The sequence below is a fragment of the Martes martes genome (assembly GCF_963455335.1).
Source record: "Martes martes genome assembly, chromosome: 16".
Taxonomy (NCBI): Eukaryota; Metazoa; Chordata; class Mammalia; order Carnivora; family Mustelidae; genus Martes; species Martes martes.
Genome location: NC_137904.1, coordinates 43,470,005 through 43,494,724, shown reverse-complemented (window position 1 = coordinate 43,494,724; position 24,720 = coordinate 43,470,005). Strand labels below are relative to the sequence as shown.

At 43.7% G+C, this 24,720-nt stretch overlaps 1 protein-coding gene across 1 annotated transcript in view; it reads right to left on the bottom strand.

Annotated features, from left to right (window-relative positions):
• Positions 1-301: 301 nt before the first annotated feature.
• The window catches only part of WIPF2 (WAS/WASL interacting protein family member 2), a 45,023-nt gene continuing 20,604 nt past the window's right edge, over positions 302-24,720 (bottom strand). Inside the window, exons 2-8 of the mRNA XM_080826066.1 lie at positions 19,745-19,876; positions 12,321-12,453; positions 11,509-11,625; positions 10,499-11,155; positions 2,715-2,924; positions 1,255-1,356; positions 302-1,008 (exon numbers count right to left, since the gene is read on the bottom strand). Coding sequence (XP_080682192.1) covers positions 968-1,008; positions 1,255-1,356; positions 2,715-2,924; positions 10,499-11,155; positions 11,509-11,625; positions 12,321-12,453; positions 19,745-19,807 — 1,323 coding nt within the window. The 5' untranslated portion in view covers positions 19,808-19,876 and the 3' untranslated portion in view covers positions 302-967. The remainder of the gene's footprint in view (positions 1,009-1,254; positions 1,357-2,714; positions 2,925-10,498; positions 11,156-11,508; positions 11,626-12,320; positions 12,454-19,744; positions 19,877-24,720) is intronic.

Here is a 24,720-nt window from a genome sequence, read left to right as displayed (position 1 = left end):
ATCAGGGGCTAAAGTCTCTGAGCAGTCCTCCAGGGCCAGTCAGAAAAGACTTAATTGGTGTCAAGGCCAACACTCTATCTTTCCATCTCCCACTGCAGGTTTTTGGAGTTTGTGAATCTGTAATGAATCAAAGTGACTTTTCTCTTGAGGGGATGGGCAGTGCAGAGAGGAATAACAACCCTCAGCCTCAGTACCCTGAGGAAACAGGCAAATGGGCAGGGAGTCCCAGAGGACACATATGGCTCCTGGTCCCTTTGCTGCAGAGAAACTGACTAGCTCTAAAAGGATCCCCAGTTTATTTCACCTTCTCTTTTTATTAGATGTTTAGTTCAACTGATTAGTATTTAGTGTTTATAATATCCAACTTCTCCCTGGGGTGGTGGCATGGGGTGGGGTGAGAGCAAAACCAAAATACCCCTAAACAGAAAGCAGAACCACTTCTTTGCCTTTTCTTCAAACTTGACCTTTAAAACAGATCACTTCTCTGCAAATTCCTTTCCTGTTTCACTAAAAATGCCCACCCCCCAGAAGTCCTGGCCATGCCAGCCTCCTAAATGAGGAAATATAATACAACTGCCACGCTTCCCCCACAGTGGGTAGGAGAAAGTAGGAGTACAATTCTCCACCCTGCCCCAACAATGAGTTCATTCATCATAACAAGGCACCTTTCCCCAGGAGGAAGGCAGGAGACATGGAAGCGTTTTCCTCATCCGGCTAGCAGGGCTTGCGAGAGGAGGGATGGATGCAGGGTTTGAGACCCTACTGTCAATATAAAGAGTCCAATCACCAAGTCTAGAGACGAGATGCATAGATGGAGGTGAGTGGGGAGGACACTTGGTGTCTAGAGATGGGTTGCACTGGAGAAACACGTCAGGAGCTCTCATGCAGGTTTCAGGGGAATGGAAGGGACCATCTGAGCAGAGGAGAGGGTCCATCCTTTTCCTGAGGAACAGGACCAAGCCAGGCTTCACCTGAGAATGGGCGGCAGAGGTGGGGCTCCACGGGCAGCTAAAAAATATAAAAATAAAAACCACATACGTAAGGTCAACCACCAAACCCTGAATAACCTGAACATTCCTGACATGAGAGACAGATTCTTTAAGCTAGCCTTTAAAATTTAGGGACTGGTTTTGTTGTTTCCTTGTTTTCTTAAGAAAATGCAAATGAGGAGAAGCAAATTTAAATCTAAGAAAAAATGACCAATTCTACTTCCTATAGAATTATGGAAAAACTTTCATTGACTACTCTTCTCACCTCGGTTTGTTTTGCTGGGATATATTCTCTGAAAGTGTTTATATTCTTCTGGAGCAGGAAAGTCTTCTACTGGATGGAAAGAATACTTTGACTCAAAATCATCTGGGAAAGGAACAGAATATTAAGTCAAATCCTCCTTTGTTGTGCTCCCACATATTTTGTACCACTTCTGGCCCCCAGCCCTTGCTGATCTCCCTCGAATTCCGAAGGACCACGAGGACCTGCCTGGCCCACTAAACCGAGGTTCCTGAGGCCAGCAACAGCATCTTCCTATGCACCTCGCACACACAGAGGATATGCTCAGAGGTTCTTTACATTAAGGAATGAGTCTTTGAATTAGTTCTTCAAATCTTTCCACCAAAAATCAGGCACTTAACAGGAAAGGAGCCCAGCTGTTTGCACGGGACAAGGAAATACAGTTCTGTTTCAGTTAAAAGCCATCTTAGAGACTGTCACCATGGGAAACCAACTGAACTGAATCTACAGATTGGTAGACATTAACTTAAAATGGGAATTTCTGTCACCAGCTTAGTGAGAGATCTGACCAGATAATTCCCCTCGGACCCAGGTTACCCTCATTTAGCTCTACCATAGAGCTGGGACAGCCATCTCATGGCCTCCGCTCCCTCTTTCCATGGCCCCTCTAGAAGAAGGCTCAGATTTTTCAATTGGTGTGGCTCAAACACATTCCAAAAACCCTGGTCCACCAGTTAGGAACAGAACGAGACTGGGGGTGGAGAAGAGGCAATAATTCAAGAATCTAGAGTGTCAGGTTTGAAGGAGACTGTACAGATCTTTCTAGGGGTCCTCAACAGAGGATCTGACGAAACCCTATGGACAACCTTTGCTTGGGGCTCCATCTTAGGATCAATGAATCAGAATCTCTAAGGTGAGGCCAGAGACTCATTTATGACCTTGAAAAAGTTAAATCTGATACACTCCTGATCTCACCAACCTCCTCATTTCACAGATGAGGGAAGTGAGGCCCAGAGAAGTGAAGTAACTTCCTCAAAGGAGCACTGCTAGATAAAGGCTCTGTATTATTAATGTTGTGTACCATGGGTTTTTGTTGTTGTTTTTTTAAAGGTCCAGAAAGGCCCTCTCCTTCCTAGGAAGATGCATCATTCCTGTCTGAATAATCCTGAAAAGGATAGTCTCTGACCCAAACGCTAACCACAAATGATCCTTGGGGAGCAAGAGAGTAGCTTTGGGGCTATTAGCACAACACCTACCGATTTTACTCCCAACTCTTCTAAAGCAATCATACCTAGAATTCATATAAGGCAAGGGAAGTCAATGGAGGGGACCCAGAAGTCTGAGGGACAGTGAGGAGAAGAACTGTTGTGAACAAAGGATACCTAGTGACCATTCCCGCTCTAGAGTGGCCACTGGAATTAGTGAAGTCACCACAGGAACTAAGAGACTGAAACAGCGATTACTGTTACCCAGCTATTACTCACCCAAGAAAGATCGGACAGTGGTAATAGAATCTCTGTGGCCATTCCTCAGGGGTGGTGGAGGAGGAGGGGGTGGCCCAGCTGGCGTCCTTGAGGGAGGAGGTGGGGGCTTTCCTCGGCTCAGGGGTTCTGACCCATGCATTCGGTACGGTGGTGGGGGAGGGGGAGCATCCCTGGCACCATTTCGGATCATGGGTGGCGGGGGTGGAGGAGCTGCAAGGAAAATCCAAAGCAGTTAGGCTGAGATACAGAGCTGGTGACCGGTGGGGGGATTTGAGAGACGTATGCTAGGAGTGCCTTGGCGCCTTCCCAAGGAGCCAGGCTCTGGGAGCCTCCGGACAGCATGTCAGGTATCCAATTCACCCTCCTCTCACTCCTATTCAACAGCGGGAACATTCTTCCAGATCCCTAAGTCCGGAATAAATGTGTGACCCTTTTCATTTCTGTGACAAGTCAATCAAGAATTCTGCCTGCTCTTGATCTTTTCCCTGCCTTCCTCCACAATCCTACTTCAAGGCTTTCTCATATTTAGCCTGTTCTACTGCACAAAGGTTTCCCATATGTTCTCTGTTTCTCATCTCTTGCCATTCCAATCCATTCTGCATACCAATTCACTAACCTCCTCCAAAATACTTGCTCAAACTTTTCCAAGGGCTTTGCATTTCCTTTATCATGAAGTTTCAAGTCCTTGGCTTCTACCCCAACTGCGCCACACCCTACCATCCTCCTTTCTTACACAGCAATTTACCATGCCAAGCAGCCTGATTTCACCTTCTCCTCTTTCTTGCTTGATTCCCTAGGCTGAGACTCCCACTGTGGCCGCTGTATCTCTCTACTACACTACCATATTGTATCATAATTTTTCATGTTATGTGCCTCTTCCCCAGCACACTAAGTCAGGGCAGTGTCCATTCATCCGATTTCCCAAGCTCAGCCAAATGTACAGCACACAGCAGGCACAAAATCAACAGTGCTGACTAAACTAAACCATATATGCTTTCCTCTTGGGACTCCCCCAAAAGACGCAGAAATGCCATCCCTCTTCCCTTACAACCAAGCCCTACCTCTCCTTTAAGATTCGACTCAAGCCCATCTTTTCCAGGCTTTCCTAAAGCAATGCACTCTAATTCCCTCCTTTTTTGTTCTCCAACAGCATTTAGAGGCTGTGTCACTTATTCTAGCACGTAGTAGTACAGACTAAAATGAGTGATTCTCAAAATATGTATAGTAGGTTCAATCTGCAGAAGTTGCATATCTCCAATGATAGGCTCATTGCTCAAAAAAAAAAACTGGGAATGCCTCTTTGGGAATTGCCTCCAAACCCAGTTTCTAACCAGACAGACTCATAAATATTATATGATGTTTACATCTCATTTCTTTTTTATTTCATTATTATTATTTTAAAGATTTTATTTATTTGACAAAGATCGCAAGCAGGGGGAGACAGAGGGGGGAAAAGGCTCCCTGCTGAGCACAGAATCCCATCCGGGACTTGATCCCAGGACCCTGAGATCATGACCTGAGCCGAAGGCAGAGGATTAACCCACTGAGCCACCCAGATGCCCCTTTTTAAAAAATTTTTAAAAGATTTTCTCCCTCTCTCTCTCTCACATCTTTCTTTTTTTATTATTTATTTACTAAGATTTTATGTACTTATTTGACAGAGAGAGACACAGCGAGAGAGGGAACACAGCAGAGGGAATAGGAGAGGGAGAAGCAGGCTTCCCGCTGAGCAGAGAGCCTGACTCGGGGCTCCATCCCAGGACCCCGGGATCATAACCTGAGCCAAAGGCAGATGCTTAATGACTGAACCACCCAGGTGCGCCTCTTTTTAATTTTTTTAAAAGATTTTTAAAGATTTAAAAGATTTAAAGATTTTTTTTAAAAGATTTTCCCTCTGTTTTACAAAGAGTGCATGCACACATGTGCACAGGCTTGGGGGAGCAGAGAGAGAGGGACAAGTGGACTCTGTGCTGAGCATGGAGCCCTACATGGGGCTTGATTCACGACTCCAAGATCATGACCTGAGCCGAAACCAAGAATCAGACGGTCAACTGACCGAATCACCCAGGTGCCCTTCATATCTTACTCCTGAGGTCACACAACCATCAATAAAAATATTCATACTTACATCTGACTCCACATTTCAAAAATAAAATTCACACCTAAAGGCCCATTTAAAAATGTGGCGTGCTGGGTGGGTCAGTCGGTTAAGCATCTGCCTTCAGCTCAGGTCATGATCCCAGCCAGGGTCCTGGGATCAAGCCCCGAGTCAGGCTCCCTGCTTCTCCCTCTCCCTATGCCCCTGCTTACACACTCTCTCTCTCAAATAAATAAATGAAATCTTAAAAGAAAGACAAAATGCACCACCAAGTAGAAGGCAACATCAAAAACGTGTCTGAAGACATGGCAACATCACTGGAATAGGTTCTAAGTAAGGTGTTTGTAATTATGTTCTATTCTTTTCATTAACTAACAAAAAGAGCAGCAACCATTTGTTTGGTTTCTGTTATATTCCAGGCATGGTCCCAGGCACTTTATAGGCATTACACTTTAAAAATTCTCCCGCCACTCCCGCAAAGTATGTGGTATTATCCCCATTTCACAAATGAGGAAACTGGGACTCAGGTTGTTTATCTGAGGTCACAGATCTAACAGACTCAGCACACATCTGCTCTTTCCACTACGCCCACACTGCTTTTCATAACTATCCCAAGTACTATATTAACTTCCCCCCAAATGTATAACCCACAGACAGAAGTTTATCCTCTGGTACCAACGTCATGTCCCATAAGTAGCTGTTTCCTAAATAATACAGGAGAGACTACTTGGCTTAACAGACAACACTGGTTTAGTGATAAAGGGTGCATCATCTATCACCTTCTTCTTTTTATAAGTACACTCTACACCCATTGTGGGGCTTGAATCCATGACCCTGACATCAAGAGTCACATGCTCTACTGACTGAGCCAGTCACGCTCCCAAGAGTGTATCTTCTTTTTTTTTTTTTTTTAAGGTTTTATTCACTTAGAGAGAGAGAGAAGGAGAGAGAGCATGAAAGGAGAGAAAGTCAGAGGGAGAAGCAGACTCACGGTGGAGCTGGAAGCCCAATGCGGGACTCTATCCCAAGACTCTGGGATCATGACCTGAGCCAAAGGCAGTTGCCTAACCAACTGAGCCACCCAGGCCCCCAAGAGTGTATCTTCTTATTCCTCCTAAATTACTGCTGGAATTTCTGTAGAGTGACCACAGTTATGAATGAAACAGTAATGGGATGATTTATGTAGACAAGGGGACCAGCACTGCAGGCCCAGTAAATGTTAGTTTTTGGTTCCCCTAAGATGCACTCTGAACGGCTCCCTCACTCTTTTCAAGGTTTAAGTATGAACAGGTGTTATTGGAAGCAGTAACTTCACAGATCTCCAATCCTAGATTTCATCCCAAATCTGCCCAAACCAAAGCTCTTTCAGGTCACCTTCAAAATATTTCCCTAAAGCCCAGATTTCTCAGGACCCTGAGAGTCTGTATCTATTCTAGGGGAGGGCCAGGAAGTATAAGACAGCCACAGTTAGCTAGGCTCAAAAGGATACCAGCTAGACACTGGACAGGTGGCGGTGATTAAAGCCAAACCAGACTGGCCAAATAGAGCAGGGCCAAGAGCAACCTGTTTGCTCCTTCGCAGCCCTCCCCCAGGGATGCTCATCCCAAGGTTCTGCCATCTCCAGTAAGTTTCTGGGCTCTTTGTCACATACAGTTTTAAGACCGTTTCAGGTGACAGAGCTGGAACCCAAGGACCATAAGAAAGAAGCAGTTTGTAAAAGAAACCTGGGGTGGGAGATCACCTTTTGTAAACCTAGGTAAACCCAATTTTGAGCATGATGGTATTGATTCTTTAAAAACAACAACAACAACAAAAAACCCTTAAAAATAGTATTCTTTACTCTGCAAAGAAAAAATTCAGAAACCCTACGGACCAATAAAATTGGTCCCTGAGCACCCTGGGAAGACAAAAGACTCCACACTTTTTCAAATATAAATAATTAATATAGAAACAAAAGTATATTATCATGTAATATTGTTGTAATATGATTTAATAAGAGATAAATCCATGAACTACATGAAAACCCTTGCATAAAACCACTAACAGTTATCAGCATACTACAGTTTACAAAGCACTTTCATACATACTTTTATTTACAGCCACAACTGAAGGTTCTACGAACACATGAGGGAAACAAACTCAGAGAATCAGAGCTATCTGCCCAAAGTCAGAGAGCCAATACTGACAAGATCTCTGATTAAAATATCCCAGTTTTCTCTCACTGCTATCACTCTAAGAACTGCTGCTACTTACAAGCCCCATATTAGGCCTACAGCTTAGTTTAAAATAATAATAATAATAATAAATTATTTAGTTAAAGAAAAATAGGGGCGCCTGGATGGCTCAGTGGGTTAAGCCTCTGCTTTTGGCTCAGGTCATGATCCCAGGGTCCTGGGATCGAGCCCCGCATCGGGCTCTCTGCTCGGCAGGGAGCCTGATTCCCCTTCTCTATCTGCCTACTTGTGATCTCTGTCAAATAAATAAATAAATAAATAAATAAAACTACTCAGTTAAACCCACAGAAATTACATTTTCCCCCCACTTCTATTCCTTGGATAGGGTTAGAAAGATATGGGTTCTGGTTTGATAGAGTCTTAAAAAAAAAAAAAAAATCCTTGGGATGCCTGGGTGGCTCAGTTGGTTAAGTGTCTGCCTTTGGTTCAGGTTATAATCCTGGAGTCCTGGGATCAAGCCCAGCATTGGTCTCTTTCCTTAGCAGGGAGCCTGCTTCTCCTTCTGCCTGCCACTCCCCCTGCTTGTGCTCTTGCTCTGACAAATGAATAAATAAAATCTTTAAAAAAAAATCCCTAAGTTAAATAATTTTTAACCTAAACTTTATAGAAGCAAAGGCCACCTTAGGACTAGGGTTCTTACGGCTAAAGCCAGGGAGACAAGGGCTCAGGAATGTACCAGGATACCTGACAACTGCCATATTGCTGGACTGCCAGCTCCTAGAATACAAATCCCCATGTACTTCACCAAGCAGCAGCGCAGGTTAATGGGCTTTCAATATGTGCTTCCTACTGACTTAATTTCTTAATGATTCAAATCTGCAAGGACTGTTTAAAAGCTCAAAAGCCATTTGTAGAGGATGTGGCTCAAAGTTCAATGATACAAGAGGCTATGGGAGCCAAAATTCCTGGGTCTAGAAGGTTCCAGAGAGCTTCATGGTCTCCCTAACTCTCTACCTTCAGTCATGCTATTTTGTAAAAAGACTACACAACCTCTTCTACTTTTTCTAGAGCTCCTTAAGCCCCTCTTCACCCAGTTTAGGCTCATGGTCCACTGTTACAATCACTCCCTGACCTATATCCTTAGCTCCTTTGCCCCACTCTCCCTTAGTGTCCCACTTGTCTAAAAAAGCTAACCCTTGTCAAATACCATGCTGTCCCTACTCAGCACCCTGCAAACATACAAACATACATTGCAGTACCTGCAAACAAACACTTTGCAGGTACTGTGTGTTTCAGAACACACACTGCGCAAATCTTACTTTGAGCATACGGCTCCTAATCCTGAGTGGGCCTTTCATGCTGTTGGTTAGCCCAGCACACCTCCCCACCCTCTTCACTCTCCCACACTCCCAAAGGACCACTTCATGCCCCTCTCTCTCCTTTCCTCCCCTCATTAACAGATGTCCTTGCTTTCTATTTCACCAATAAGAAACAAACCAGAAGAGGCACCTGGGTGGCTCAGTTGGTTAAGCACCTGCCTTTGGCTCAGGTCATGATCCCAGGGTCCTAGGATAGAGCCCCATGTCCAGGCTCCCTGTTCAGCAGGGACCCTGCTTCTCCCTCTGCCCTTCCCCCTGCTTGTTCTCTCTCTCTCTGTCTCAAATGAGTAAATATAGGAAGGAAGGAAGGCGGGAAGGAAGGGAGGGAGGGAGGGGAAAGAAAAGAAAAAGAAAAAAACGAAGAAACTTTGCACATGTTCCTACCACTATGCCCACCTACCCACATGCACCTATGCCTATGCACTCTGCCTTCCTCCCTGTTACCATGGAAGAACTACCTCTCTTCTTATCTAAGGTCAACCCGTTACCTAGGAATAATATTCCATACCTTTTAGCCTTCTAGAGAATATAACTCAGGCCATTTCCCCCCTTTCTACTGTATCATTTCCTCAGTGTACAAAGAGATGCTGAAATATCTCCCATCTTGGAGAGAAGGGATCCCAACCCTCAATCCCACATTCTCCTCCAGCACCCATTCCATTTATCTGCACCCCCATCTCCGCTCCCCTTTAAGTAAACTCAGAGACTTCTACATTGCTATCTCCAATTCCTCTCCTCCTATCCCCAAGTTCCCAAACACATGTCAATTAGACTTTCACCCTCATCCTCCACCACTCCACTGAAACTACCAAAAGGATATCATGTTGTTTGGGGGTTCCCCTAAAGGACTCCATGTTGCTAAGACCAATGTCGTTCTCAGTTTTCAGTCCTAGAGACAGCTGACCACTCGATCTTGGCATCCTTCCAGCATCCTCTTGTTTTCTTTCTTCCTCACTAGGGGCTCTTAGCTTCCCCTGCTTGCTACTCTCCATTTCTCTACCTAGACTGACTCCCTAGGTGAGCTCATCCAGCATATGGTCTTCAGTATCAAATTTCTCTAGCCCAGACTTTTCGCCTCAACTTCAGGGTCTGACAGACATCCAAAAGAAAATAATGAATTGGTGTTTGGCTAACAGTTATGCCGAACTTGACTTGTTTCAAAGCAAACACCTGTCTTCTTCCCCCAAACCTGCCTCAGTCCTACCTATTTGCCTGGTTGACTGCAACAGCCTCCTAAGTGGTCTCCCTTGCCACCTCTGTCCCTCTGTGGTCTGTTTTCAACATAGGAGTTTGTCATCCTTTTATTTTTTAAAAGATCTTATTTATATATTTGACAGAGAGAGAGAGTACAAGCAGGGGGAGTAGCAGAGGGAGAGGGAGTCCAGTGGGGGCTCGATCCCAGGACCCTGGGATCATGACCTGTGCCAAACGCAGATGCTTAACTGACTGAGCCACTCAGGCACCCCAAGTTTGTCATCCTTTTAAGAGCTACGCAATGCTTCTTTCAATGCCTCCAGTGGCTCAGCATCTGAGTAAATGCCAATCTTGACAAAGTCCTAGTGTTCTCCTGTGGAAATCTAGCTTCCTGACCTCCATTTCCTGCCACTCTTCCCCCCTCACTCATTCCAGTCCTGCTGTCCCCAGTCTCAGGGCTTTTGTATTTGCTGTTCCCAATGCCTACAATAGCTATTCTCCCAGATAACTGCTTAGCCCACTCCGACACTCTCCTCAGGTCTTCCCTGATTGTTACCTTATCAGTCAGGCCTTCCCTAACCCTTCTCTCACCCCACCCCTGCAACAGAAAATACCACCACCACCCTCTACACCCCTGTATATCCTATTCTTCTCCTCTGCTCTGGATTTCTCTAAAGCATCTACATACTATGTCTTTATCTATATATCTATACCTACATCTGCATTATTTGCTTGACTGTCCAAAGAACAGGACTCTTCTGTCTTTTCTATTGATTGCTGTTTCCCTAAAAACAGAGTGTGACACACAAACAATCAGTAAACCTGCTGAATGAGTAAGTGAATTCTTCTCTTCAATTGCTGAAGGCAGGCTTTGGAAAAAAGGCTGAGAAGATAAACTCAATTCTCTAAGAGGGACAAAAGGTGCTTCCAGGCACTTACCTGCTCCCCGACTGGGAGGGTCCCGGGCCGGGGGAGGTGGTCTATTACTCTGTAGTGATGGAGAGACTGAGGTGGGTGGAGGAGGCGCTAGGCCTCTGACAGGCCCCGGTGTCTTCCTATGCAAAGAATTGTGTCTCTGTGGCAGCTCAGGGGCTGACTCATTAGTGGGACTGGAGGGTCCATTGGGGACCCCAGGAGGCTGGCGGTAAGGAGGAGGAGGAGGAGCCAGAGACTGGCCACTTGGTCCCGTCCTGATATTCACAGGGGAAGGAGGTGGTTTGACTGGGGGTGGAGCAGGAGGTCCCTCGCGACCAGGGTGCAGCCTTTGTCCAGGTGTGGGCGGCAAGGGTTTCTCTCTGTTGTAGGCTGGGGCTTTGCTGCTGTGCACAGGCAGAGGTGTCGGGGGTGCGTTGGCACGCCGCCCCGGGGGTGGTGGAGGAGGGGCAGAGGAGCTGTGCTTCATGCCTGTACTGCTGGTGGTATTAGGCCGAGAGAGGTCCGGTAACGAGGGTCTCTGCATCCGGGGCAGTTCCGGGAGTGAGGCTCGGCTGCTGTCTGTATCATCTTGAGGGCGCCCGCTGGCTGTAGACACTGGTGGCCTTGGGGCAGCAGCTCGAGAACTGGGGATTTGTAGGGCTGGCTTACCAGCTAGATTCTCTACAAATACACCAGACAGCACTCAATCAACAGAGCTAGATACATGTTAGTACCTCTATTTCACTCAGCCTCTTTAGTGTAACCTGCATGGTAGCAGGTTAAATGCCTGTAGAATTCTGGATTTTAATCTGGTTTTAGGCTCAGGGCCCACTGACAAATACTGGTGATACAAGTTGAACACATTTTTACTTAATCCCTCAGCTTTGCCTTTATTCTGTTCTGTAACTCCTCCCCTGCTTCCACTTCTCCTTCCTCCCACCTCTACCACATACCTTAACCCTAGATGACTCACTTGGGACTAGTCAGAAATTAACACACTTGGGAAATAGCCTAAGAAAGTACTGATCAGATACCTGAAACATCCTTGGCTCCCACAGGTCGGAGCTTCGGCACTCCCCCTTGGAAGAGACCTCCCTTGGGCTGCAGGGCAGCTGCTCCAGAGCCATAACCACCACTGTTTCCTTTCGGTTCTGGAAAGCATACCATTAGGGTTTTCACTTCACATGCTGGGAGCTGGTGACCAAGTCAATCCTGAGAAGAAACCCTTCCTCTACTTGGGCTTTAATTTCCAAACAAACCAATCTTGCTTTTGCATTAAAAAAAAAAAAAAAAGAAAGAAAGAAAAGGCTAGGCCCCTCAGCTCCACATCTTCACGTGGAGATGAAACCCTTCACTGTGATGAAACAGAAAAAACAAAAGCAACAAGGAGCCATACTTCCCTTATTTAGAAAATGCAAAGAGAAAACCAGGATCAAGACATCTTCATCAGAGTTCTCTGGGCTCTCCTCTCCAAAACCCAGATGGTAAGGGGGCCAGGGACTTAGGGATCCAGGTATGAGCAAACTCTCCAGAGGCCTAACAGAATGGACACTTGCGGCAATTATAAAATCTTCACTAGTTTCAGCTTAGAGGTTTAGTAACATGATGGTCTCCTCAGAGGACAGCCAAGGATGTGCTCTAATGAGAGCACTAGTTACAGCAGGAGTTGGGAATCTTCCCCCAGAGAATATATCCCAAAGGTCAAAAAGAAACCTCTAAGGTATTCAAAGAAAACTTTCCTAAAGGACAAAATTTTCCCACTCAAGGCCCAACAATAAAAATGACAGGCCAGCCAAGTCTCCAAGTCAGTCCTGGTGGCTCACTAGAAAATGAAGGTTAGACTCACTCTCAAGGATGGGAGCACTCCGATCATTAATGTTGGTCACTTTCTTCAGCTTGGTCCCTTTGCAGATGTCCTGTAAAAGGGCACCTCGATTCCGCTGTTCATCTCTACTCAGCTTGGGCTGCTCTGTGTTTGCCTAGAGGAAGAGGGGAGAAGGTAACTATTCATCCTAAATAGTTCCCTTTACCAGGAGCTTGGGATTAATACCTTAAACCAAGCTGGATTTAATTAATGCCCCTCTAACCTAATCAGATACTGCACCAAGTATCAGTACCAGTGTGTGCTCTCATTCTTCTTCGTCCTTTTTTTGTTGTGCCTTCTGTGAAGGGTGCAGGTCCCTCTCCTAGTCCGCAGCTTCTGAAAGGAGGCCTTACCTGGAGCACCTGGGTGGCTCAGTCAATTAAAGGTCCAACTCTTGATTTCAACTCGGGTCATGAGATCAAGCCCTACATCCGGCCCTGGGCATGGAGCCTGCTTGGGATTTTCTCTCTCCCTCCCCACACTCCCCACCCACCCACCTCCACTCTCTTTAAAAAAAAGGGGGGGGCCTTAACTAATATTTACTGAGTACCTGTGTGCTGGGCTTCTGTGTTAGAAGCTTTACATGTGTGAAGGCAAACACTGACTGGAGTCCCTACTAGGCCTCAGGCTGAGCATATTACTTCCATTATCTCATTTAAATCTTGAAATATTTTTATGAAAGAGGTATTATTATCATTACCCATTTGGAAAGTGTGAATACTTGAATAGTTTCCTGAGGCCATGCACCCAGTAAACAGTAAAGCAAGGATCCCAAACCAGACAGTTGACTCTAAAATGCCTACCTTATCTCAACTAACAGACCTCATTGCTTCCCTATTACTTTATCTCCTGAACAATGTTACAAAGTAGACCATATTGGGGCGCCTGAGTGGCTCAGTGGCTTAGATGTCTGAGTCCTGGTTTCAGCTCAGGTCATGATCTTGGGGTTGTGAGATCAAGCCCTGTGGCATGCTCCACACTCAGTGTGGAGTCTGCTTGTCCCTCTTCCTCTGTGCCTCCTCCTGCTTGCATGCACAAACTCTCTCTCTCAAATAAATAAGTAAATAAAAATATTTTAAAAATAAAGTAAAGTAAAAGAAAATAACCCGTATTATCCTCATTCCAAAGATGAGGAAATGAAGGTTTAGAAAACTTAATGTCACACGATTAGCAAATGCAGAGCTATTCTGATTGTGTCAAAACCCATGCCTTTCCCACTTACCCTATGGTCTCTTCCAACATCCTATTTCTTTTTGAGTTCTTCTCCCTCCACCTACCTCATAAATGCCATTTCAGAGTCCTATCCTCAGCCTCCATCTAAATCTCCCTGAGCAAGCTCAACCAGTCGGAGGGTTTGAATACCTCTGAAAAACCCAAGTATCTCCAATCTTTACATCTCATCGCCACTCCTGGCCCTGGGTTTCACACCCCTATGTGCCAATGTCTACAGGACATCTCAGAGTGAATATCCCACATGTACTGAAAATGTAACACATCATACCATGTACCTTACACAATTTTTAAATGTAGAGGTTTTTAAATTAACCACACAGTGGAATTTTTTTGAAACCATTAAAAAATGATCTTAAAATCCATCTGGAAGATTAAGTATAGTAAAAAAACTAAGAGAATGGAACTAGTAGCACCAAAAGCTAGGACCAACTACAACAGGAGCACAGGGACAGACAGCCAGATAAATGGAACAAAACACAAAGTTCATGGGGTGCCTGGGTGGCGCAGTGGGTTAAAATCCTCTGCCTTCAGCTCAGGTCATGATCTCGTGGTCCTGGGATGGAGCCCCGCATCGGGCTCCCTGCTCAGCGGGGAGCCTGCTTCCTCCTCTCCCTCTGCCTGCCTCTCTGCCTGCTTGTGAGCTTTCCGTCAAATAAATAAATAAAATCTTAAAACACACACACACACACACAAAGTTCATAAACAAACCCACATCTATATAAGAAATAATAAAAGTGAGGGTGCTTGGGTGGTTCAGTCAGTGAAGCATCTGCTTTTGCCTCAGGTCATGATCCCAGGGTCCTGGGATCAAGGCCTGTGTCAGGCTCCCTGCTCAATAGGGAGTCTGCTTCTAACCTCTCCTCCGACCCTCCCCTCTGCCTATGTTGTCACTAGTTCTCTCTCTCTCTCCCTTTCAAATGAATAAATAAAAAAATCTTAAAAAGAAGAGAAAGAAATAATAAAAGTATTTCAGCAGCGCAGAAAGCACAGATCATTAAATATAAGCTACTAATAACAACTGGCTAAGTGTGGAGAAAAAACAAGTTAAATCCCTACCTTATAGCTTACTCTCAAATTCTAGTTGAGTTATAAAATGTAAATGTTAAAAAAAAACCCAAAGAAGTAACCAAATGAAAAAAGCAGGTAAGGGGAAGGACATGACAACTAAAATATAGGGAAAGACTAGAAGACTTGTTTATTTTAAGTTATTTACTTAGGAATATAATAAGCAGATGACAGACTAGAAGGAAAAAATCATCTGACACACAAAGGCAGTGTCCTAACTCTATACAGCCTTAACATAAAGATGACTTACAAATCTACAGGATAATAACCAAAGGATATAAACACCGTGTAAAAGAAATCCTCAAGCCAGCAAATATGGAAAAAAAATTAAAAAGGCAGGCTAAAACACAGTATCATTATTTACCAATGAAACTGGCTAAAGTTAGAATTGTAACAGAAGACTGCTTAGCTTCATGAAGGCAGGGTCCACTGACAGTTGTATGCTGCCCAGCACACAGGGGATACTCAAAAAAATGTGTAGAATAGTAACTGTCTTACGGTGGTCATAAGGATTCAGGGAAACAGGTAATTTTTTGTATTATCCAGAAGAAGGTAAATTAGTATGATCTTTCCAGAAAGAAGTTTATGTATCAAACACCCTTTTCTTCCTTCCACTTTTTCTTTTTCTTTTGAGAGAGACCCTGGGGAGGGGCAGAAGGATAGTGAGAGAAGGTATCTTAAGCAGGCTCCACAGCAAATGCGGAGCCCGACACCGGGCTGGATCTCACCACCCTGAGATCATGACCTGAGCTGAAACCAAGAGATGGACGCTTAACTGACTGATCCACCCAGGCGTCCCTTGTATCAAACTTTAAAAAGTCTACACAAGAATTCTATCTAGGAATTAACTTTAAGAAAACAACTAGAGAAGTACACAAAGATGTTATTAATAGCATAAAACTATCTAAAAATAATATAAAAGTTCAATCAAAAGGAATACTGATGGCACAAGCACAGAAGGGAATGCCAGTTAAGCTCTTAAAGATGTGCAAGTTAAGTGTCTTTAGATAGCAAATGTTTGACACAATCAAGTAAAAAATATTACAAAACAAAACATTTAACAAGATTAAAGCAGAACATATCTCACAGGGTAGTTTGAAAATTAAATGAAACAACACTTTTCAAGAACTTAGCACAGTGCCTGGTACTCAATAAGCAGCAGTTGTACTGAAAGAAAAAAAGGTACATACATACCAAATGTTTCCAGAAGGATATATGCTAATATCAACAAAAGTTAATTTGGGGTAATAATTCTTTTTTTTTTATTTTTAAGATTTTACTTATTTGACAGAGAGAGATAGCAAGAGAGGAAACACAAGCAGGGGAGTGGGAGAAGGAGAAGCAGTCCTCCTGCCGAGCAGGGAGCCTGATATGGGGCTCGATCCCAGGACCTTGGGGTCATGACCTGAGCTGAAGACAGATGCTTAATGACTGAGCCACCCAAGAGCCCCCTGAGTAGTAATTCTTTATATTTATTTGAATTTTCTAGTTTTCCTATAATAAATATGTAAAACATAAAATGTCAACAAAGATTATTAATAGCTTAATATTTTCTATTTTTATTGGCATTCTCTAATTTTTGCCATGTTTTTAGTACAGTAAAAAAATTTTAATATCACTAACCATTTAATGATGTAAGAAGCCATTCATGATATATTAATGACTAAGAGCAGATTAGAACTCCTAACATAGCAGCGCTGACGGTGGGGGGAGGGGGAGAAAAAATATCAGTAGGTACATATGGCACAGCCTCCTTTTTATAAAAAGTAGGAGATAAAAGGAAGGAAGGAGCAGGGGCGCCTGGGTGGCTCCGTTGTTAAGTGTCTGCCTTCAGCTCAGGTCATGATCTCAGGGTCCTGGGATGGAGCGCTGCATCAGGCTCCCCGCTTGGCGGGAAGCCTGCTTCTCCCTCTCCCACTCCCCCTGCTGTTCCCTCTCTTGCTGTGTCTCTGTCAAATAAATAAAATAAATTAATTAAGTAAATAAAACCTTTAAAAAAAAAAGGAAGAAGGGAGGAGAAGGATATACACAAAACTATTATGAATGGCTGGATTACAGATAATTGCTCCTTTATGCTTACCCACAGTTCATAAAGCTCTTTTTTTTTTTAAAAGTAAATTCTTTGCCCACTGCGGGACTCAAACTCACAACTTTGAGATCAAGAGTCCCATGCTCTACAGAATGAGCCAGACAAGTGCCCCAACCATAGTTCATAAATTTCTTGAATATATTACTTTTGCAAAGACAAAATTATTAAAACATTACTCAACATCTCTAAAATTGAGTTCACATCCTCCTCCACAAACCTCGCTTTGTAAATTGCACCATCATTCAATCTCCCAAACTACAGTTGTTCCAACCTCCTTCCTCTTCCTTGCATCAGTCACCAACTCTGTAAGATTTTACTTTCTAAGTGTCTCTTGTAGACATCTCTCCCATCCTTACGGCTTTAGTGCAAACTCTCAGATTTTCAACTGTAACCAGCTTCTTTTTTTTTTTTTTAAGATTTTATTTATTTATTTGACAGAGATCACAAGTAGGCAGAGAGGCAGATAGAGCAGATAGAGGAAGCAGGCCCCCCGCTGAGCAGAGAGCCCAATTCGGGGCTCGATCCCAGGACCCTGAGATCATGACCTGAGCCGAAGGCAGAGGTTTTAACCCACTGAGCCACCCAGGTGCCCCTCAACTCTAACAGGCTTCTATCTGCGAGTCTTGACTTCTCTGCCTCCAGCCTCAACCCCAAACCACTTCCACACTGTGAAGGATGACCTTTCTAACACATAACCCTGTCAGGTGACTCCTGCTGCTGAAAATACACTACCTCCCCATCACTGTCTGAAGGAAAAGCCAAAACCCTCAGCCTTTGCCTCTGGCTTCATCTCCCACGAGGCCCCTCAAGCAATGACCCAATCCTGGGTATGCTTTCCCACAAATCAGCACCCTTTCATTCTACTTCCTCAAAACCAAGTGCCTGCCCGCCCTCTTCTCCTTCTGGCTAAACACTACTCATAGTTTAAAACTCTGCTCAAGTCACAGCTCGAAGACTTCTCTGACTGCCTCCACTCCCTCCAGACAGTACTGAGGCATGCTTCTTTGTAGCCTCATTTATCTCTGCATAGCATGGAATTTCCCTGTTGACTTGTCTATCTCGCCCATTGTGCTGGAAGCCTTTGAAGGCCAAAACTGTCTTATTTCTGAGCAATGATATTACAGATTATTTTTTTTTTTTTTTTAAAGATTTTATTTATTTATTCTACAGACAAAGATCACAAGTAGGCAGAGAGGCAGGCAGAGAAAGGAGGAAGCAGGCTCCCTGCGGAGCAGAGAGCCCGATGCAGGGCTCGATCCCAGGACCCTGGGATCATGACCTGAGCCGAAAGCAGAGGCTTTAACCCACTGAGCCACCCAGGTGCCCCTACAGATTATTTTTATTTGCTTCTTTTTCTTATCTGCATGTTTTGCCTCTCTTTAATTATATAAATAAAGCTTGTTGGGAAAGACTCAAGAAATATAGAAGTTTAGAGTAAAATTATCTGGATTTTCTAAGTTATATGCCTAATCAAGTCTCTGATACTCAGTAAGCCCCAACAAAAGGCTACTGAGTAAATGACTAAGACAGCATGATGCAGGGCATCATCAGAAGAGATCCACGGATATATTTTGGGTCCTTGAATCCCACTATAACCAAAGCAGCTCTGCTTTTATCTACTGCACTTATTGGGCTTCCATATAAAATTTCATCCAGAAAGGGGGTTCATATATATCCTCAAACAACATGTCTAAAAACAGGAACTTACAGAAAAAACCAAGCTGGCAGACCTGAAGTTCTAAAATAAATTAGCTAGGCAAGTCGCTTTTCCTCTTTAAGGCAGTACTTCTCATCTGTTAAATAACAATCCCCCCCACCCCCCCCACCCCCGCCAAGGTATTCATTCCCTAAAGTTCCTTTCACTTCTAAATTTTACAAAACTGAATAAAGCAGGGGCATCTGGTTGGTTCAGTCAGTAAAGCATGCAACTCTTGATCTTGGGGTGTGAGTTCAAGCCCAACTTGGGTGTAGAGACTACTTAAAACTAAAATCTTAAGGGGCATCTGGGTGCCTCAGTCGTTAAGCGTCTGCCTTCAGCTCAGGTCATGATCCCAGGGTCCTGGGATTGAGTCCTGCATCAGGCTCCTTGCTCAGAGGAGAACACGGTTCTCCCTCTCCCACTCCCCCTGCTTGTGTTCCTTCTCTCACTCTCTGTCAAATAAATAAATAAAATCTTCAAAAACAAACAAATAAATAAAATCTTAAGGGGTCCCTGGGTGGCTCAGTCAGTTAATTGCCCAGCTCGATTTTGGCTCAGGGTCACTAGACCGAGCCCTGTGCCGGGCTCTGTGCTCACAGCATAGTCTGCTTAAGATTCTCTGCCTCCATCTGCCCCTCTCCCTACTCTCTCTCTCAAAACAAATAAAAAAAAATCTTAAATAAATAAATAAAAATAAAATGAAGTAAAATCTTAAAAAAAAAAAAGAAGAGAGAGAGAGAGCGCGATAAAGCACCCAGGTTGCTTCTTTCTCATGTGACACCAGATATCACAATCCACATATAGTAAAAGTGGTTGCCTCCTTGGTTCAGAAGCCGTACTGCTTTTCCCTCCCATTATTAAACCTTTAAGTCTTAATAGTATTTTCCAGAAACTCCTTTTTTTGATGGGCTGGTAGACTTCACAGACTTGGCTTTAGGATGAACTGGTTTGGAGGAGAAGAGAAGGAGATGAAATAGTAGCAAGAAACAACCACTAGGATTTGCCATACCTTTTCTCAATGATGCCAGAGAAATGCTGTACTGACCTTTATACAACAAATAGTTTTAGGAGCAAAAGACTAGTTCCTACTCTGATGTAACCTGACCAAATCTCCATTTAGACTGAACCAGACCAAGAAAACAAGATAAGCTATTAAAGTCCCAAGAGGACCTCTCAGAAATCAGAACTAGTTAATGAAGAGAGACTTTACTTATTCTCTGTTTTGACACACCACATATCTTTGAGTACAGTATGTCTTACACCAGGAAGCCCTACGTATCCATTAAGGTTTTGAGATACCCAGGTGCGAAGACTACCTACCTGATTAAAAGTGGGAGGTGGAGGAGGACCAGGGGGCGGTGGAGGGGGTGGAGGAATTGGCATCCTTGCCCTGCTCGCAGTTGGCACTGCTTTCTCTCCGTTTTACTTTGCAGCTTTAGGTCACTCATATACCTGCAAATGAAATAGAAATTCAATGAGAACAACTCTGCCATCAGAGACACCCAGAAGAATTAGAAGACTGGGCATGACATGAAGGAAAAACCCATCCCCTAGTTCGTCTGTGATAGTAGTCCAGGGCTTGGTGAACTTTTTTTGTAAATGGCCAGATAATAAATATTAATACTGGGGCATCAGAGGGGCTCAGTCTGACTCTGGATTTTGGCTCAGGTCATGAACTCAGGGTTGTGAGATTGAGCCCCACATCAGCCTCTGTGCTGGGTGTGGAGCCTGCTTAAGGTTTCTCTCTCTCCCTCCGCCCCTCTCCCTCCCCCCTAAAAAAATTAATATTTTAGGCTTTACAGGCCACATACAGTCTCTGTCACATTTTATTCTTTGATTTGTTTTGACATTTTTAAAATAATAAGCTTTATTTTTGAAAGTAGTTTCAGGTTCACAGCAAAACTTAGCAGAAAAGTACAAAAGAGTACCCCTATGTACTCCTGTTGCCCCTCCACACACACATACACAGCCTCTCCCACTATCTACATCCTGGGGTTGGACATTTGATACAATCGCTACCTCATTACCACCCAAAGTCCGTAGTTTACATTAGGGCTTACTCTTGCCAACCTGTATTTTGTATGTTTGGACAAATGTACAATGACAACTACATGTTGTAGCGTGATACAGAATAGTTTCACTGCCTTAAAATATCTATGCTCTGCCTATTTATCCTTCCTTTCCCCACTGATCCTTTTTACTGTCCCCACAGTTTCCTCTTTTCCAGAATGTTGCATAGTTGGAATCATATAATATGCAGCCTTTTTCAGATTGGTTTCTTTCAATGAGTAGTACACGTTTAAGTTTCCTCCATGCCTTTTCATGGCTTGATAGCTCCTTTCTTTTTAGTGCTGAGTAATATTCCATTGTCTGGAGGTACAACAGTTTATTTATCCATTCACCTACTGAAGGACATCTCGGTTGCTTCCAAGTTTTAACAATTATGAATAATGCTATTAAAAATACTCCTGTGCAGGTTTTTGTGGGAACATAAATTTTGGCTCATCTGAGTAAGTACCACTGATTGTGACTGCCAGATCCTATGGTAAGAGTTACATTGTATAATAAGCTGCCAAACTGTCTGCCAAGTGATTCTAAGATTTTGCATTCCCACCAGCAATGAAGGAGAGTTCCTGCTGCTGCACATCTTTGCCAGCATTTGGTGTTGTCAGTGTTATAGATTTTGACCATTCTAATAGGTCTGTAGTAGTGCAATCTCACTGTTTTAATTTTTCAAGTCTCTGATGACATATGAAGTTGAACTTCTTTTCATATGCTTACTTCCCATCTGTATATTTTCTTCAGTGAAGTGTCTGTTTAGGTCTTTTGCAGTTTTCAATATGATTGTTTTCTTATGGTTGAGTTTTAAGAATTCTTTGTCTGTTTTGGATAACGATTCTTTATCAGCTGTGTCTTTTTTTTTTTTTAAGATTTCATTTATTTATTTGACAGAGATCGCAAGTAGGCAGAGAGGCAGGCAGAGTGAGAGGGGGAAGCAGGCTCCCTGCTGAACAGAGAGCCTGATGTGGGGCTTGATCCCAGGACACTGAGATCATGACTTGAGCCGAAGGCAGAGGCTTAACCCACTGAGCCACCCAAGCACCCCTATCAGCTGTGTCTTTTGCAAGTATCTTCTCCCACTGTATGGCCCGTCTTCTCATTCTCTGGATTTGTACTTTTTTTTTTTTTAAGATTTATTTATTTATTTGTTTTGACAGAGACAGAGATCATAAGTAGGCAGAGAGACAGGCAGAGAGAGAGAGGGAAGCAGGCTCCCTGCTGAGCAGAAAGCCTGATGTGGGGCTCGATCCCAGGACCCTAAGATCATGACCCGAGCCGAAGGCAGAGGCTTAACCCACTGAGCCACCCAGGTGCCCCTGGATTTTTACATTTTAAAACTACACTTTTACATTTTAAAAATGTAAAACCAGGGGCGCCTGGGCGGCTCAGTGGGTTAAAGCCTCTGCCTTCGGCTCAGGTCATGATCCCAGGGTCCTGGGATCGAGCCCCGCGTCTGGCTCTCTGCTCAGCAGGGAGCCTGCTTCCTTCCCTCTCTGCCTGCTTCTCTGGGATTTCCGTCTGTCAAATAAATAAATAAAATCTTAAAAAAAAAAAAAAAGTAAAACCATTCATAGTTCATGGGCATTATAAAAACAAACCATAGACCAGATCTGACTCATGGGCCATAGTTTACTGACTCCTAGTATAGTCACATCCTTGGAATCTGATCAGAGCATAAATACCATGTGAGAATTTAGCTACTTATCAGGCCACACACACACACACAAAAAACTATAGCTGTCCTCCTGTTATAGTCTGTAAGTGATCCTCACTTTACAAATGAGACTAAAACCAGGGAACTCTCTTGCCCTAAGACACTAAAGTAGGGGGCAAAAATAAAACTAAATGTCAAGAACAATAATTCACCCAAAAAGCTATTCCAAGGGAATCCCACTTCTTGACACCCCCATCCCCCTCAAAAAATCAAAGCCAAAATAACATTATCACTGGGAGTGCAATTTACAGATGACAAGAAAGGTTCAAGACAGGGTAATCAACTTCACAAATTAATTCAGGGAAGAACTGCTTCCAAGCAAGGTGATTAATGAGATTAGGACACAGGAAATCTCACAGGTAGCCCCTAGCACAGATGAAAGACCACGTATACCAAGCCAAGCCTAAAAGATAGAACCAGCATCGCAATCCACTGAGGAAGTTTGGTTCTGAACTCTACACAGGCAATCAAAATTTCCCTGCGAATAAAGGAGTACCCACTTAAACATTTCCCTCAATGCTCCTAAAACCATTTAAACACTTTCTCCATGATGAACGGAAAGGGCAAATATTCCAAAGGTTCTAAAAACCAAGAACCTTTAGAGGCAGGTAGAATTTGATCAGAAACACAACTGCGAGGCCTTCACAATCCCAACCCTTCCAATAATACCACTATAAGCTGGGTGCCCAACAGAGCTTTTTGCTCCAATCACAAAGAACTGGACGATAGACTTTGGACTAGACTTTGGCTAGATGGTTCCCATGGGGAATGATGTCTGAACTCACTTCACAAATCGAGCAGCTAACCATCCTTTAAGGGAAATACCTCCCGATGTCTGGTTTCAAAGCTAAGTCTAGTTTTTCTTTGTCAGGGATCTAACATACTAGACTTTAAAAACTGATCAAAATAGGAGCACCTGGGTGACTCAGTTAGTTAAGTGTTTGCCTTTGACTCAGGTCATGATCTCAGGGCCCTGGGACAGAGCCATGCTTCTCCCTCTCCTGTTGCCGCTTCTCCCACCTCATGGTCTTTCTCTCTCTCAAATAAATAAAATCTTAAGAAATAAAAAAAACTGATCGAAATAGTAAATCTTAATGATCGATCTATAATGGAGAAGCATGCAAATTTAAAATAAAAGGAAGATATAGAGAAAAATAAAAAACTTTCTTCTGTTTGAATTCTCTGGGTTCATTCTGACAGTTACACCAAAGCACCTTTTTTTTTTTTTTTTAAAGATTTTATTTATTTATTTGACAGACAGAGATCACAGGTAGGCAGAGAGGCAGCCAGAGAGAGAGGAAGGGAAGCAGGCTCCCTGCTGAGCAGAGAGCCCGATGTGGGGCTCGATCCCAGGACCCCGGGATCATGACCTGAGCTGAAGGCAGAGGCTTTAACCCACTGAGCCACCCAGGCGCCCCCAAAGCACCTTTTTAAAAAGCTAGCAGAGGGGCACTCGGGTAGCTCAGTCGTTCAAGCATCTGATTTCAGCTCAGGTCATGATCTCAGGGTCCTGAGATGGAGACCTTTGTCGGGTTCCATGCTCAGCGGGCAATCTGCTTATCCCTTTCCCTCTCCCCCTTCTCTACCTCTTGTGTACTCTTTAAATCTTTAAAAATAAATAATAAATAAATAATAAAAAACTAGCAGAAAACAATAGGAAAAATAATAATCCATCCAGAAACAAACATTTTCAACTAATTCCAGTCACCTCAGTTCCTGTCTTTTCTGAGTTTCCAGTTCTACCTACCTTTGCCATTGCCAGGACTGAAACTGTTTCCAAGAATGACTAGGAAAAGAGATTCAGTTAAGTCCCTAATTCTTTTCATATCCACGGGTGATCCAACCTATATGCTACAAAGTAAGAAATCACTTAGAGGAACAACCTAATGCCTAACAGTAAGCACCGTTAATAAGGCAAAACAGTAGTTCTCTAGCAAGGCAAATCTTTTTTTTTTTTTAAAGCAATCCACTGGGGCGCCTGGGTGGCTCAGTGGGTTAAAGCCTTTGCCTTCGGCTTGGGTCATGATCTCAGGGTCCTGGGATTGAGTCCCACATCGGGCTCTCTGCTCAGTGGGGAGCCCGCTTCCCCCTCTCTCTCTCTGCCTCTCTGCCTACTTGTGATCTCTGTCTGTCAAATAAATAAATAAAATCTTAAAAAAAAAAAAGCAATCCACTGAAAAAGTCCATTAATATATTACACAGTTACAGATGCCTTCTGAAAGTAGGCTCAATTCAAACTCTAATTTCAAAACAGATGCACTAAAACAAACAAACAAAAAACACAAAACCCACCATTAACGGACAGGCTTTCATGCTAACAACGAGCAGTGCTTCTCAACCTTTCTTCTGCCTCCACAAAGGCTGCATGAGTGACATGCTCCTATTGGTGACACTGTGTATACAATGATACACTATGGTAGAGGATCACTGCTTCCCATTTTACAGGCAAGGACACTAAAGCTCCAGAAGTGGGTGCAATTGCATGCGTGCACACTAGAAAAGAGAATGATCTAAGGGCAAC